Source organism: Rhinatrema bivittatum, chromosome 1 (genome assembly GCF_901001135.1).
Source record: "Rhinatrema bivittatum chromosome 1, aRhiBiv1.1, whole genome shotgun sequence".
In the NCBI taxonomy this organism is placed as follows: Eukaryota; Metazoa; Chordata; class Amphibia; order Gymnophiona; family Rhinatrematidae; genus Rhinatrema; species Rhinatrema bivittatum.
This window is the reverse complement of record NC_042615.1, coordinates 819,750,846-819,768,456: the sequence shown is the minus strand read 5'-3', so window position 1 is coordinate 819,768,456 and position 17,611 is coordinate 819,750,846. Positions and strand designations below refer to the sequence as shown.

Here is a 17,611-nt window from a genome sequence, read left to right as displayed (position 1 = left end):
ATGTAGTTTGCTTTCTGTTTTTATTGGAAATTGCTTTGTTCTGTAGCCAGAAAATGTGGTTTATGCATTTTTCAAATTAAGTTCAAATAAACTTTTTCCCTTCACTTCTGCATAACCAGGAATCCTGTGTCCACCGTAGGCTTTCCTGAATTCCGTTGCCTCCACCATCTCCCCCTACTTCTAGTGCCATTACAGTCAAAATTATGCATTTAAGAGGAGGAATTTATTTTAATGGCCCAGCTAGCGGTACTGAGTATTTTCAAAGTGCACTCACATGCATGAGTTTGCCTTGAGAATGCTCGGGCAGTTGGTTGAGGCCGTGCATGTATCACAGCGGACGAAGTCACTCCTTGCTCTTTGGAAGGTGTAACTCATGCAATGTAATTTCCAGCCACGCCTTTTAAAATAGACAAATGTGCCCTGACATTCCAACACTGTCTCCCAGAAGGCCTCTCTGTATTTTGCAGAGGAGTTAGTTTTTATCATTTAATATAGCGCAAATCCCAAAAATTATCAAAACGGTGTACAGTAAAATCGACAAACATCAAGCATTTACTGCATTAACAATACATAAGAAATAATGAGAATCAGTAATAAATACGCACACCCCAAAGTGCGAAATAGAAGTTTTACGAACAGTTTTCCATGAACTGAACTCAGGGCACAGAAAACTGGGTTTCATGCATGTAAATGGCTTTGAAAATCAAGCCTGTAATTTTTAAGATAATGATTACATTTCCCGCGTGCTGGGGGTGGTTGGGCTTGGAAAAGCCATGGAAGCAAAGCACTGCAAACTGGGGGGGGCCCTCAATACCATGATGGCTCCTGCGTCAGAGGAGGTGGCCCCCCCCCCAACATTCGGCCCAACAGAAGTTCATACAGCCAGTCGGGTATGTTCTCTGAGGAGGGAGGCTAAGATGGAGGGAGAAAAGGGGAATATGAAAGGGGGGAAATAATTATGAAATGATACGTGGAGATTTCCACAGAAGCACAGGCTGGAGACACTGCTGTTTGTATGCATAGGTGCAGGAGAAAAACGTAAACGTGGGAACTTCTCCCTCCTCTCGCCACTCCAATCTCTCTTGCCTACTTTCCTCCCTCCCTCTCACTCTCTCTTTCTCTGCTCCCCATCATTCAATCTCTAAGTGAAAGAATTAACCAGCAGCTGCAGGGGTGATGGAGATGAGGACCCTATCAGAATTCAAGAAAATTCTGCGTATGGGGCGTATAATGAGTGACACTCTCAGTGACTGGGTCTGCATATGGAGTGTATAATGTGAGACACTCAGTGACTGGGTATGCGTATGGGTGTATAATGAGTGACACTCTCAGTGACTGGGTCTGCATATGGAGTGTATAATGTGAGACACTCAGTGACTGGGTATGCGTATGGGGCGTATAATGAGTGACACTCTCAGTGACTGGGTATGCGTATGGGGTGTATAATGTGAGACACTCTCAGTGACTGGGTCTGCGTATGGGGCGTATAATGAGTGACACTCTCAGTGACTGGGTCTGCGTATGGTGTGTATAATGAGTGACACTCTCAGTGACTGGGTCTGCGTATGGTGTATATAATGTGAGACATTCTCAGTGACTGGGTCTGCGTATGGGGTGTATAATGTTAGACACTCTCAGTGACTGGGTCTGCGTATGGGGTGTATAATGAGTGACTCTCAGTGACTGGTTCTGCATATGGGGTGTATAATGAGTGACACTCTCAGTGACTGGGTCTGCATATGGGGTGTATAATGTGAGACACTCTCAGTGATTGGGTCTGCGTATGGGGTGTATACTATGAGACATTCTCAGTGACTGGGTATGCTTATGGGGTGTATAATGAGTGACACTCTCAGTGACTGGGTATGTATATGGGGCGTATAATGTGAGACACTCTCAGTGACTGGGTCTGCGTATGGGGTGTATAATGAGTGACACTTTCAGTGACTGGGTCTGCGTATGGGGTGTATAATGTGAGACACTCTCAGTGACTGGGTATGCTTATGGGGTGTATAATGTGAGACACTCTCAGTGACTGGGTCTGCGTATGGGGTGTATAATGAGTGACACTCTCAGTGACTGGGTCTGCGTATGGGGTGTATAATGAGTGACACTCTCAGTGACTGGGTCTGCTTATGGGGTGTATAATGTGAGACATTCCCAGTGACTGGGTCTGCGTATGGGGTGTATAATGTGAGACATTCTCAGTGACTGGGTCTGTGTAAGGGGTGTATAATGTGAGACATTCTCAGTGACTGGGTCTGCGTATGGGGTGTATAATGTGAGACACTCTCAGTGACTGGGTCTGCGTATGGGGTGTATAATGTGAGACATTCTCAGTGACTGGGTCTGCGTATGGGGTGTATAATGAGTGACACTCTCAGTGACTGTGTCTGTGTATGGAGTGTATAATGAGTGACACTCTCAGTGACTGGGTCTGCGTATGGGGTGTATAATGTGAGACATTCTCAGTGACTGGGTCTGCGTAAGGGGTGTATAATGTGAGACACTCTCAGTGGGTCTGCGTATGGGGTGTATAATGTGAGACATTCTCAGTGACTGGGTCTGCGTAAGGGGTGTATAATGTGAAACATTCTCAGTGACTGGGTCTGCGTATGGGGCGTATAATGAGTGACACTCTCAGTGACTGTGTCTGTGTATGGGGTGTATAATGAGTGACACTCTCAGTGACTGGGTCTGCGTATGGGGTGTATAATCTGAGACATTCTCAGTGACTGTGTCTGCGTAAGGGGTGTATAAAGTGAGACATTCTCAGTGACTGGGTCTGTGTATGGGGCGTATAATGAGTGACACTCTCAGTGACTGTGTCTGTGTATGGGGTGTATAATGAGTGACACTCTCAGTGACTGGGTCTGCGTATGGGGTGTAATGTGAGACACTCTCAGTGACTGGGTCTGCGTATGGGGTGTATAATGTGAGACACTCTCAGTGACTGGGTCTGCGTAAGGGGTGTATAAAGTGAGACATTCTCAGTGACTGGGTCTGTGTATGGGGTGTATAATCCACTACAACAGGGGTGCTCAAACCAGTCCTTGGGCCCCCCAGCCAGCTGGGTTTTCAGTTTATCTTTAAATAGTATACCTGAGATTTATTTACATGCACTGCCTCCTAAGTATGCAAATATTTCTCATGCATATTAATTAGGAATATCCTGAAAACCCAATTGGCTTGGGGGCCCGAGGACCGGTTTAAGCACCCCTGCACTACATCAGAAACACTGTTCCCACTGATAAGCACCAAATTCAGTATGCCCCCCCATGTGGATTTTATACCAGTTGCAGAGAATCCAGGATTTCCCTGCTTCTAAAAGAGACTGTGGTTGGAACGTCCTAGTCAACATACAGCAGATTGAGTTCCCCTAGCAATATAGCTCCCCTTTCATCACAATTTTGTGAATATCCTCCAGTAAATCACTATCCATTTCTTCTGTCTTCACTGGAGGTTTGTGCATTACATCAATATAAATAGATGTTCCATTTACTTTTTCCAGATTAACCCAAAGTGCCTCCTCCTTACCTCAATAAACCCTGCAGTTCTGTTGCTTTAATATTATATTTTGTATATAGTGCCAGTCATCCTGTCTTTCTTCCTACCTGCTCCTTTCTGAATAGAATCTATCCCATTATAACTATATCGCAGTCATGGTTTTCCATGTACCAGGTCTCCAGGACAACCGGTACATCCAAGACAGCTTCTTCTTTGACTGCCTCTAGATCCGGGACCTTATTTCCCATACTATGGGAATTAGTGTACAGAGTTTTCCAAAGTTTGCCTTTGCTCCCCATTTCTTTACAAGGGTTGATATTTTACTTACCTGAGGACTTTGATCACTCATCCATGACGATCCTACTTTAAAGACCTCCTCAGTAGGTTTGCCAGTCTGTTCTGGAAGATGTAGTGTCTTCTTCAACATCATCCCATGGTCCAGCAAGCTGAAATGCTCTCATCAACACCATCTACGTGTTGCAATCCGATGGGAGGGAACACTAGGGGATGCTACCTATTGTGGGACAAGATGAGTGTGCCCTTTCGGAGAGACTTCCCTCGTCTGGGAGTGGAGATGGCCAGGAGAGAGTGTCCAAGAGGAAATGAATGGTCAGGTAAGCAGAGGTCAGATGTGATTAGTGAACAAGCCAAGGTCAGTATCGAGATCAGTCCAGATGGTACTACCAGGGTAGGACATGAGGAGGAACTTCAGCCCCGTGTGATGGAGGAATCCCACCAGCACCCTACACACCCCAGCGGGAGGTGGTCACGGACCACTTGGCCACAGCGCACCCTACTCAACCCAGCCGGGCTGGTCGCAGACCACTCTCAGACGGGATGGTGGAGCTACAGAGAACCTCTGGACGAAGAACTTCAGGACATGAAGACATCAGGATGTGGAGACACTGGAACGAAGACAAGGACTTGGAACTTGAACATCAAGGAGATGGAGGCAAGTGCAAGGAGCTCCTGAGACCCGGACACAGTTCAAGGAGGAAGCTCGGAGATGGAACTCGGAGCCAGGAATCCAGAGACGGAACTCTGGCAGGAGCACTGAGGCAGGACTCGGTGGAGGAAGGTTAAAAGCCGGGATCAACAGAAGACTTGAGCAGCCAAGGAACGGAGACATCAGGAACACTTGGAACGAAGACATCAGGAACACTTGGAGCGAAGACATCAGGAACATATGGAAGACGAGACATGGAGTCCATGAAGCGGAAGTGTCCTAGGGAGGACTAGTCCCTGATGACTAGCTCCTTGCCAAGGCGAAGATGAAGTGAGCTCGGAGCCCTTTTGTAGGACAGGAAGGACAACGCCCAGGGAGGAGTACACAGATGGGCCAGGAGGACTCCGCCTGCGCGATCCCTTTAAGAGGGGAAGAGAGCCGCGGGCCTGCCTCTTAGGAGGAGCAGGAACAGGAAGCAGGACCCTGGACAGTGGCGTCCTGCCGCTGACGATGCTGAGAGGAGAGGCTGGGCTGCAGGCAGGCCCTGACACTGGAAGCGGCCTCCCTGCCACTGAAGAGGAGCTCCGCAGTGGCCCACCAGCTGCAGAAGAGGAGAGAGGCATCGGCGTTACTCTCTGCCACGAGAGAGTCCCGGTGAGGGTGGCTCTGGGTTGAAGGAAAGGCCCCAGCTTCGGCATCCTCTGGGCCGCGCCCAAGAGGAAGCGGAGGCGGTTCCATGCCACGGGAAAGGCCTCGGCTTCTGTGACCTCCAGGTAAGTGCCTCCCGTGGCTCCAGCCATGGGAAAAGTGCAACAGGACACCTCTCTCAAAGGGGGTCCCCTCCCCTCCATCGGGAGGTCAGGCAAGGCAACTGGAACAAAGATGGTGCAGGCGCCTCCTGCAGGTCATGTGGAAAACGTGGAACAACATAACACAGGAACAGACAAAATGGAACAAGGAAACCCAAGAACAAGCAAGGAAATAGGTAAGAAACAAGAGGAATACAGAAACGGGCAAGGAAATCGACAATAGAGCAAAAAACAAGACACAGCGGAGCACAAGGAACAAACGGAACAGCAGAGCACAAGGAACAAACGGAACAGCAGAGCAACAAACGGAACAGCAGAGCAAGAAACGGAACAGCAGAGCAAGAAACAAACAGCGGAGCAAAGAACAGAACAGCAAACAGGGGAGAGCAAGGAACAGCAGAACAAGAAATGGAGGATCAAAACAAGGAGCAAAATGGAGAACGGCACAAAGAACAAGAGAACAACACAAGAAACAAGAGAACAACACAAACAATACAAGGAACAAAGGAACAAGAGAACAAACAAGGAACACCAGGGAGGGAATCCAGGGTGGGAACAGCTGGTGCCAGTAAACCAGGTGGGGTGCAGGCGCCTCCTGCAGGTCGTGGGACCCCAACCTGGGAATGCTGCGGAAGAAGGTCTGGATGCAGGCGGCTGGCTCCTCCAGCAGATCGTAGGAAGTCCCAAAAGAAATTCTGGGTTCGTAAACAGTCTAGGAACAAACCCAGGACAAGGGCAGTCCCACCGGGCTCATGGCCTTGGCAAATCTGTTGCAATCTGATGGGAGGGAGCACTAGGGGACGCTCCCCATTGTAGGACAAGATGAGTGTGCCCTTGCGGAGAGACGTCCCTCGTCTGGGAGTGGAGACGGCCAGAAGAGAGTGTCCAAGAGGAAACGAATGGTCAGGCAAGCAGAGGTCAGACGTGGTCAGTGAACAAGCCAAGGTCAGTACTGAGATCAGTCCAGATGGTACTACCAGGGTAGGACATGAGGAGGAACTTCGGCCCCGTGTGATGGAGGAATCCCACCAGCGCCCTACACTCCCCAGCCGGGCTGGTCGCGGACCACGCTGGGACGGGATGGCGGAGCCACAGGGAACCTCTGGACGAAGAACTTCAGGACATGAAGACATCAGGACGTGGAGACACTGGAACGAAGACAAGGACTCGGAACTTGAACATCAAGGAGACGGAGACAAGTGCAAGGAGCTCCTGCGACCCGGACACAGTTCAAGGAGGAAGCTCGGAGACGGGACTCGGAGCCAGGAATCCAGAGACGGAACTCTGGCCGGAGCACTGAGGCGGGACTCAGTGGAGGAAGGTTAAAAGCCGGGATCAACAGAAGACTTGAGCAGCCAAGGAACGGAGGCTTCAGGAACACTTGGAGCGAAGACATCAGGAACATATGGAAGACGAGACATGGAGTCCATGAAGCGCAACACTACGCAGCCATTCATTTCATCTCTAGAATGCAAGCTTTCCTACCTGGGAGGATGGAGGAAAATAACTCCCGTGCACCCATCTGCTTTACCCTCTCTCCCAGAGTCCTGGTTTATTTATCGGCAGCTCCTTATTATTTCTCCTCTCCTATCACACCTACAACCCTCCTCATGACCTCAGGCCCTCTCTGCTTGGTGCTTTCCTCCTTGTGCTCCATGCCTGGAAGAGCCTGAGTTGGCACGTCAGGCTTTGCAGTTAGAGCAATGGGCTGAGCACCAGGAAACGCAGGGCTCAAACCCCACTCCCCCCCCACCACTCCTTGTGACCTTCAGCAAGCCACTCTAACTCCCAGGTACCTACCTAGAGTGTAAACTGTTGGAGGCAGGGGCTTATTGTTCCTGAATACCAATAACCCTGTAAGCCATCTTGAACAAAAAATGATAATTAAAATGAATTATTATATTAAAATCCTGCCTAAAATTCCAGTTTTTTTGAGGTTGCTTTTAAGTCTTAAATGCTGCATCTCCCCGCAGTGCTAGCCTTGTCGATTTTATTCATGTTTTCTGTGACTAACGCATTCCCTGCATCCTCCTATTTGTGTTGTCTGTCTTCACTAGACAGTAAGCTCCACGGGGAAGGGACCGTCTCGTCTGTATATCTGTGCAGCGCTGAGTGCATGTAGTAGTAGGTACTAAGATGTGATAACTGGTGCCTTTTTCCTCTCCTGACCGGCTGCCGTGGATCGGCCTTACCAGAGTTTTTTTTTGCACAGGAGCCCGGCTCTTCCGTGGCATTTCAGAATAAGTTTCATCTGTAACTGCCCTGGGGGGGGGGGGGGAGGGGGTGAAGGAGGAGGGGGGAGACACTTTGCATTAGATCCGTCTCCAAAAACTTCTCGTTTTTCACATCGAGCAGAAGTTTCAGCAACAAGGATGATGAGCGCGGGCTCCACATCCGGAAGAGCAGCAGCAGCAGCGGCAGCAGGTAGGTGACGGCGCTCCCGATAAAGCTGGCATGGCCGGGAATGCTTCAGATAGACATTACGACAGCACAGTGGGGTAAATCTGCAGTAGTGGGTCTAACTTGCGAAACAACGTGCTTGACTTAAAGCACAAACAAAGCTTCCTGAGGTCAATGTTCATGTCATTTAGTCGGAGAAGTCAAGGGTTTGCCATTTATGCGGCTAAATTATAGACGGATTAGTAGTTATCCGGCTCTAATTTATAGCCAGACATAAAAGGGGGGGGGGTTCTAGGGGCATTTCAGGGAGGGGTTGAGTTATCCAGTTGACATAGCCAAATATCGTGTATATCTGGCTACTTTAGACCTACTCAAGAGATGGCTTAAAGTTACCCGACCTGTGTGGCCGGATAACTTTCTACTTAACCGGATATCTTCAGGACAGTTGTGATCCTGACACTCCAATGCCCTTGATTCACCACTGGAATGATGATAAGATCATAAGAATATAAGACTTGCCATACTGGGTGAGACCAAGGGTCCATCAAACCCAGTATCCTGTTTCCAATAGTGGCCGATCCAAGTCACAAGCACCTGGCAGGATCCCAAGGGGTAGAGAGATTTCAAGCTGCTTATACCAAGAATTTTATAGACCTCTATCATATCCCCCTCAGCCGTCTCTTCTCCAAGCTGAAAAGTCCTAACCTCTTTAGCCTTTCCTCATAGAGGAATTGTTCCATCCCCTTTACCATTTTGGTCGCCCTTCTCTGTACCTTTTCTAATTCTGCCGTACCTTTTTTGAGATGCGGCGACCACAATTGCACAGAATACTCAAGATCAGGTCGCACCATGGAGTGATACAGGGGCATTAGGATATTCTCTGTTTTATTCTCCATTCCTTTCCTAATAATCCCGAGCATTCTATTTCCTTTCTTGGCTTTAGATATTGATAATTTTATGATATTAAGCCAGATTTCATCACACGACTGGCATGAAATCTGCTTTAATATTTTAAAATTATGAAGAAGTAATAAAGCGAGAGAGTTAATGTTCTGAGTTTTACATCACATCTCTAGGTTTCCAGTGTTCTTCTCTGGATTTAGAGGCTCGAGTCCTGTATGCTGGGAGAGGTTGTGGACTGTCAGCAACCTATATTCTTATGTGGTGGGACTGTTGGCTTATTCAAACATTTTGAGGTGCGGTTCAGGAGATAATTGGCATCATGATTCCCTTTATTGCTACTTTGCTTGTTGGGAAAATGGGGAGATATTTCTAACCCCAAAAAGAAATTAGTGCATATTCTTCATGTGGCACGCATAACCATTGCTTATTACTGGAAATCCAATCCATTGATTTCTCATTGGAAATCTGTGCCAGCCGAGATTGCAGTGATGCAGAAAATAGCGTATATGTTGCACAATACTGCACTAGCATAACGTTTGCCAGATATATTGGAAATGGAGATAATTTTGTATACCACCTGATTAAAATTGTTGGAAGAATATATTGCTCAGTGTATTTTATGGACTGATATTTTTATATGTATACTATGGAAATTATATGCAACTGTTTTTATGGATATTTTGATTGTATCATTAAGTTTTTATTGATGCTGCTGCACTGTTTGTGTCTGAGGGGGATATGATAGAGGTCTTTAAAATCATGAGAGGTCTAGAACAGGTAGATGTGAATCAGTTATTTACTCTTTCGGATAATAGAAGGACTAGAAGGTACTCCATGAAGTTAGCAAGTAGCACATTTAAAGCAAATCTGAGAAAATTCTTTTTCACTCAATGCACAATTAAGCTCTGGAATTTGTTGCCAGAGGATGTGGTTAGTGCAATTAGTGTAGCTGGGTTCAAAAAAGGTTTGGATGGGTTCTTGGAGGAGAAGTCCATTAACGGCTATTAATCAAATTTACTTAGGGAATAGCCACTGCTATTAATTGCATCAGTAGCATGGGATCTTCTTAGTGTTTGGGTAATTGTCAGGTACTTGTGGCCTGGCTTGGCCTCTGTTGGAAACAGGATGCTGGGCTTGATGGACCATTGGTCTGACCCAGTATGGCAATTTCTTATGTTCTTAATAAAGAATTATAAAAAAAAACCAAACGATATCCAGTTAAGTAGCGCTGTCATTTCTGCTTTCCCTCCCCCAAAAAATCAATTTGCCTGTATCCCAATTGTCAGCTACCCACACAGCGCCCTTCAAACTCATAAAATGCCCGCTTCCTCCCCCCCCCCCCCCCCCCCGACCTCGCGGCAGCCTTTCCCAGGTTTCATTTACAAGATCCAAAGGAACCCTCCCCCGGACTTTCAGACCACCCCCCCCAGTCAGAACAGAAAGTGGACCACCTCCCCCACCCCCGGACTCCCCCCATCCCACCTCCCCGTGGCAAAAACCCCATCTCTGCCGGAAGCAGATGAGCGATGGGTTTTGCTATCGGGCGGATGAGATGAGGGAGTCCAGGGGTGGGGGAGGTGCTCCCTGTATGTTCTGACCTTGGGGGGGGGGGGGGTGTCTGAAAGTCCGGGGGAGGGTTCCTTTGGATCTTTTAAGTGAAACCTAGGAAAGGCTGCCGCGAGGTTGGGGGGGGAGAGGAGGTGGGCATTTTATGAGGCTGAGCGGCGCTGGGCATAGGTGTAGGTAGGCTGACAATCGGGACATGGGCACACCAATTTTTTTTTTTTGGGAGGGGGGGGGGGGAGGAGGACGGAGAAATGATATCTTTGAAGATATCCGGTTAAGTAGAAATTGATCTGGCCACACAAAGCCAGATGAATGTAAAACCTAATGGGCTATATTGGAACATAACTGGTTAAGGCTTAAACTTACTCAGGGAAACACTACTATCTCTTACATACGGTCACAGAAAATGGCTAGCATGCATTCATTCTTAATACTTCTTATCAATGGATTAGAGCATTTTTTTTTATCAGAGAGGAAACGTGCAACACTGAATCCACATCCAGTTAGTACAGTCACTGCTCTAAAAAAAACCCTCTTTTTTTTATTTACTTTTATATTAAAATTCCATTTTTCTCTTTCATTCTTTTTGAAATGTATCTTTTTTCAGTTTTCTTTAAACAGACGTATACCCAGCATTAAAAGTATAAGGAAAAGAGGAATTGTCCACATTTCACTTAGCTTTTTTCTCTGAGATGTTGAATCTCTGAAACGCCAGTTAGTTGGACTTTGTATACTTTTAATGCTGGGTATACGTCTGTTTAAAGAAAACTGAAAAAAATATACACTTTAAAAAAGAATAAAAGAAAAAAATGGACTTTTTATATAAAAGTAAATAAAAAAAGAGAGGTTTTTTAGAACATTGACTGTACTAACTGGATGTGGATTCAGTGTTGCACGCTCCCTGCCAGTACGTTTCCCATCTATTTACAAAAATATGTGCTTATATTTTACGCACAAAAGTAAAATAGGACTTACCAATGCAAGTCCCGATTTACGCGCACAAGCTGGCGCATTTTATAATATGCGAGTGTCAATTAAAATGACCAGTTTCGCTAATTAGTCCACCAGTTTGTCCAGTCCTTCTGCAGGTCATCAAGACCCTCCTGGTTCTTCAGCCTGAAATCCCCCCCAGTTCACCCTGACTTCCCACCCAGTCGGTGTCACACAATCAATGTTCTGACTTGGAAGGTGGACCCTTGGTCCGGAGAGGGGTGAAGTCCTCTCGTCGGCAGGCGAGGCCAATCACGAAGGTCGCTGGAGGTAATTGATGAAAATCTGGATGCAGGCGCCTCCTGCGGGTTGTTTAATCCAGATAGCTGGCGCCTCCAGCAGGTCGAGAGAACAGAAGCTGGCGCCTCCAGCGGGTCGTGGAAACAGAAGCTGGCGCCTCCAGCAGGTCGAGAGAGAAGAGGAAACGAAAGTCGGTCCGGGGAACAAGAGCCAGCACACTCCGCAGCCAGTCCAGGGGTCGAGAGCCAGAAAGTACCACAGCCAGTCCAGGAATCGAGAGCCAGAATACTCCGCAGCCAGTCCAGGGGTCGAGAGCCAGAAAGTACCACAGCCAGTCCAGGGATCGAGAGCCAGAATACTCCGCAGCCAGTCCAGGGGTCGAGAGCCAGAAAGTACCACAGCCAGTCCAGGAATCGAGAGCCAGAATACTCCGCAGCCAGTCCAGGGGTCGAGAGCCAGAAAGTACCACAGCCAGTCCAGGGATCGAGAGCCAGAATACTCCGCAGCCAGTCCAGGGGTCGAGAGCCAGAAAGTACCACAGCCAGTCCAGGGATCGAGAGCCAGAATACTCCGCAGCCAGTCCAGGGGTCGAGAGCCAGAAAGTACCACAGCCAGTCCAGGGATCGAGAGCCAGAATACTCCGCAGCCAGTCCAGGGGTCGAGAGCCAGAAAGTACCACAGCCAGTCCAGGGATCGAGAGCCAGAATACTCCGCAGCCAGTCCAGGGGTCGAGAGCCAGAAAGTACCACAGCCAGTCCAGGGATCGAGAGCCAGAATACTCCGCAGCCAGTCCAGGGGTCGAGAGCCAGAAAGTACCACAGCCAGTCCAGGGATCGAGAGCCAGAATACTCCGCAGCCAGTCCAGGGGTCGAGAGCCAGAATACTCCGCAGCCAGTCCAGGGGTCGAGAGCCAGAAAGTACCACAGCCAGTCCAGGGATCGAGAGCCAGAATACTCCGCAGCCAGTCCAGGGGTCGAGAGCCAGAAAGTACCACAGCCAGTCCAGGAATCGAGAGCCAGAATAATCCGTAACCAGTCCAGGAGTCGAGAGCCAAGCAGGAATGACAGCCAGTCCAGGGATCGCAACACGGAGGAGCAAATCAGGAACCAAAAGCAGGAACACCACCAGAGCCACGAAGCCAAGGCAAGGTCTGAAGGCTCAGACCTTGCTGTTATGCTCAGGATTGTGGACCCTTGGCCGACAAGAGGATGGTATACCTTTCGGAGGGTCCGTAGGGTCTCTTGTCGGGTGGCGAGGCAGAACAGGAGGCGGGACCAGCTGACCCTTGGCACTGGAGGCTGAGGAGAATACGGAGGCGATGAAGAGACGAGATGAGGTGCTGAGTCTTCACCACTGGTGGTCTGCGGTCCCCCCGGGAGGAGCCCGTAGGGACCCGACCTCTGGGACTTAGGTGGACCTAGGGAGGTCAGAGCAATGGTGCAAAGGCCAACTGGAGCTTCGCCCTGGAAGCCCACGGTCCCCCCAGGAGGAGCCCGTAGGGACCCGGGCCGCTGGGACTTAGGTGGGCCCTTGGAGACGGAGTCTTGGAGGAGTCCTAGGTCGAGTGCCAGAGGGTCGTTGCTCACCAGTCCAAGGTCGTGCACCAGAGAATCGCCGCTTGCCAATCCGGTCAGGAACCAGAGAATCACCGTAAGCCAATCCGAAGTCAAGAACCAGAGAATCACCGTAAGCCAATCCGAACTCAGGATCCAGGAACACCAAGATGTAACAGGAGCAAGAAGCAGGAACTCACCGAGGCAAGCAGACTCAAACAACACTCGCAAGAGACGGTTCGAAGCAGTGCTTGATCTTCGTCCTACCGGGCCACGTCTCCAGCCATCGGTGGGAACATGAAGTCCTGGACAGACGGTCGAGGACAGCCGATCGACAGGAGTGAGGTCCAGGGCAAGCAGCAGCTTGAACAAGGCTTTGAGTCCTTCTGGATCACTGGTCCTGCAGATGTTCTAGGAATTCTTGAAAGGGAGCTTGAGCCCCCAAGCTTGGAAACAAGCATTCTTAAGTCCAAGGAAGTGTGGGCTACCACCCACAAACATGGAATCAATTCTAGGAAGCGCCGAGAGTGGGACTCAATCCCACAACCTTTCGGATCAAGGTTGCCTTCAACCTTCGGATCAAGGTCTCTTCAACTTAGGCACTACGCCACATGCCAAGTCACTGGATGAGCAGAGAAAGCTGCCTTTTATACTTCCTCTGCCCTGGCTGATAGAGAACAGGTGAGGTCATTAAAGGGATGGGTCCCTTTAATTCTGTGGAGGGGGCGTGGCCTAGTGCTGAAGCATGGCGGCAGCCATCTTGGATTTCCTCCGTGGAGGGGAGATGCCGCTGGAAGGAAGCAGGACGGCTTCCCCTGCAACGGGCAGCGGGGGCCCGAGTCGGAGCCCTCCCCCGGGGCTCCCATGGTGCTGTGAGTCAGGTAGGGGGACGCGGTCTTGGGGCGCCACGGCCGCGGAGCACAACAGTACCCCCCTCTTTAGGGCGTCTCCCTGGAGGCCTGGATGTTAGCCGATCCAGGATGTTAGCCATTGGCTCCCAGGAATTCTCTTCGGGACCGAAGCCCTCCCATGCCAGTAGATACTCTCATTTCCTATGATGTTTTCTCACATCTAACACCTCCCGGACCTGGTAGGTAAGGTCATCTTCAGAGGCGACAGGGTGAGGAGTAGGAGGTGTGCTGGAGGGCCATGACAATACCAGAGGCTTTAGGAGGGAGACGTGGAACGTGTTGTGTATCTTGAGAGACGGAGGGAGACGGAGTTGGTAAGAGACAGAACCCACCTGTCGGATAATGGAAAACGGCCCGATGAATCGCGGGGCCAGTCGCGATGAAGGCAGCTTCAACCGGATGAACTGTGTACTTAGCCAAACCTTTTGGCCCGGTTTAAAAGGTGGATAAGGTCTTCTCCGTTGGCCGCATACCTCTTTGCCGCCTGACCGGCCTTGATCAGGGCGCGTTGTGTGGATACCCACAGGCGATGTAGCTCTTCCTCAGAGAGCTGGGCCAGCGGAGATGGCACGGTGATGGGCACGGGCAGAGGCGGTCGTGGCTGTTTTCCATACACAATTTGGAATGGAGAGGATCCCGTAGCTGCGGAGAGATGGGAGTTAAGAGCAAATTCAGCCCATGGTAACAAGCTAGCCCAGTCATCTTGCTTTTCATTGACGAAGATGCGAAGGAACTGCTTCAACGTCTGGTTGGTTCGCTCCGCAAGACCATTGGTCTGAGTGTGATAGCCCGACGTATAATCCAGGGTGACGTCGAACATTTGACAGAGGACCCTCCAGAACTTGGCTGTGAATTGAGGGCCTCGATCCGACAGAATACTTTGGGGCAGGCCGTGTAGTCGAAAGATATGCTGGCCGAACAGCTGGGCCAGCTGTGGCGCAGATGGCAATCCTGGCAATGGCACAAAATGCGCCATTTTACTAAAACGGTTGACAACCACCCAGACCACGGTGTTGCCGCCGGATCGCGGCAGGAGCAGGTAGTAAAATACTGCACGGAGCGGCAGTAGCCACAGAGGCATTCACGGAGCGGGATGCCAGTGGCCAGTGGTAGGTGTCCACCTTCATGGAGCGGAAGGATGTAGGGCTGTCATCTCCCAATTAAATAAAAAACAAAAACAAAAAACAAAACAGGGATGGGATCCATCAGGTCTAGAGGACACATATAAAGAGCAGGTAGTAAAATACTGCACGGAGCGGCAGTAGCCACAGAGGCATTCACGGAGCGGGATGCCAGTGGCCAGTGGTAGGTGTCCATATAAAGAGCAGGTAGTAAAATACTGCACAGAGCGGCAGTAGCCACAGAGGCATTCACGGAGCGGGATGCCAGTGGCCAGTGGTAGGTGTCCACCTTCACGGAGCGGAAGGATGGAGGGCTGTCATCTCCCAATTAAATAAATAATAAAAAAACCCAGGGATGGGATCCATCAGTTCTAGAGGACGCATATAAAGAGCAGGTAGTAAAACACTGCATGGAGCGGCAGTAGCCACAGAGGCATTAACGGAGCGGGATGCCAGTGGCCGGTGGTAGGTGTCCACCTTCACAGAGTAGAAGGATGAAGGGCATCCATCTCCCAATTAAAAAAGAAAAGAAAAAAAGAAAAAAAAACAGGGATGGGTTCATGGGCTTATAGGTATTACCAATTATTAGGCTTTTCAATATTTGATGATAGTTAATGTGACTTTCAAGGCATTCTTCACTTTCGGTGCATGTCCGGCATGACTCCTTGCTTCAATGACAGGGGAAAAGAAAAACTGATACTTCACACATTTCCAGCATTGCCCTCTGCTTCATGGCAGAGAGCTATGCTGCCGCTTACCCAACTAATCAAACTTAATATTTCACTTGGAAGCAGCTCCAGCAATGCTCTCTACATTAATGGTGGGGGTGAAAAGGGAATTAGAACATAAGATTACTAAGAGCCAAGAGAAACAGTTAAGTATGAGAACAAATGTGTGAAGCTTGCTGGGCAGACTGGATGGACCGGTTGGTCTTCTTCTGCCGTCATTTCTATGTTTCTATGTTTCTATGTTTCTATGGTTGCTACATGGGTCCAGGGTTCTGAGGGCGCCGGTAAGGGTTGAAGTAAGCCTGGAACTGCACCGGGGGATCCTCTTGTGGCGGGCACATGACTGGCAGGATTCCACGTACGCCTGGACGTCTTTATTCATCCGCGGCCACCAGTAATACCGTCGCAAGGTCTGTAATGTCCGGGATTGTCCAGGGTGGCCGGAACAACGTGAGTCGTGAGCCCATGCCAAGGCTTGTCTCTGCCAACAGGGCGGAACTAGTGTCTTCCCGGGTGGGATGGTTGTGGTGGCCGACAACAGGATACGGGATGGCTCGATTATAAACTGTGGCTCCTCGGCCTCTTCCGTAGACTCAAATACCCGTGACAGGGTGTCAGCCTTAACGTTCTTCCCAGCCGGTCTATACCTGAGAATGAAATTGAAGCGGGTAAAGAACAGGGCCCAACGGGCTTGTCGTGGGTTGAGACGCTGAGCGCGATGCAAGTATTCCAGATTCTTGTGGTCTGTGAAGACTGTGAACTGGTGTTGAGCCCCTTCCAGCCATGGGCGCCACTCTTCTAAGGCCACCTTGATGGCCAGGAGCTCCTTATCGCCAATGGCATAATTCCGTTCTGCCGGCGAGAACTGGTGGGAGAGAAAGGCACACGGACGTAGCTTATGGCCATCGGAGGCCTGACTCAGTACGGCCCCCACTCCCTCCGAGGATGCGTCCACCTCGACAAAAAATGGCCGCTGCGGGTCCGGGTGCCTGAGGCAAGGTTGTTGCATGAATGCCTCCTTGAGGCGACAAAAGGCGGTTTCCGCTTCTGGAGGCCAATTTTTGGGGTCTGCGCCCTTTCGGGTCAGGGCCGTCATAGGAGCGACAACGGAGGCGTAGTGGGGAATGAAAGAGCGGTAATAATTGGCGAAGCCCAGAAATCTTTGAAGTGCCTTTAGTCCAGACGGTTGTGGCCATTCCCGAATGGCTTTTAGCTTTTGTGGATCCATACGGAATCCCTGACTGGAGACTATATATCCCAGGAAGGGGAGAGACTCTTGCTCGAACTGGCACTTTTCGAGCTTCGCATATAATCTATTCTCTCTGAGGCGTTGAAACACTTGGACGACGTGTTGGCGGTGGGCCGCTAAGTCTTTGGAGAATATCAAGATGTCGTCTAAGCATACGACCACGCAGTGGTACAAGAGGTCACGGAGGATCTCGTTCATGGTATTCTGAAATACAGCAGGGGCGTTACAGAGCCCGAACGGCATCACCAAATACTCATAGTGGCCGTCTCGGGTGTTGAAGGCCGTCTTCCATTCGTCCCCCTTCTTGATTCGAATGAGGTTGTACGCCCCTCTGAGGTCTAGCTTAGAAAAGATCCTCGCCCCCTGTAATCGGTCAAAGAGTTCAGAGATGAGAGGCAGAGGGTAACGGTCCTTGACCGTTATGGCATTCAAGCCCCGGTAGTCAATACACGGGCGAAGTGTCCCGTCCTTCTTCCCAACGAAAAAGAACCCTGCCCCTGCGGGTGACTTCGACTTCCGAATGAAGCCCTTTTCCAGGTTCTCTCTGATGTACTCATTCATGGCCTGTATCTCAGCAGGCGAGAGGGCGTAGGTGCGGCCCCGAGGAGGCTCAGTACCAGGGAGGAGATTGATGGCGCAATCGAAGGGACGATGGGGTGGAAGTACCTCGGCCTTCTTTTTCGAGAAT

General features: G+C 49.9%; 1 protein-coding gene across 1 annotated transcript in view; it reads left to right on the top strand.

Moving 5' to 3' along the window:
* The window catches only part of LOC115078898 (mucin-2-like), a 64,556-nt gene that overhangs the window by 14,384 nt on the left and 32,561 nt on the right, over nucleotides 1-17,611 (top strand). Inside the window, exon 3 of the mRNA XM_029581971.1 lies at nucleotides 7,618-7,686. Within this exon, the coding sequence (XP_029437831.1) occupies nucleotides 7,618-7,686 (69 nt within the window). The remainder of the gene's footprint in view (nucleotides 1-7,617; nucleotides 7,687-17,611) is intronic.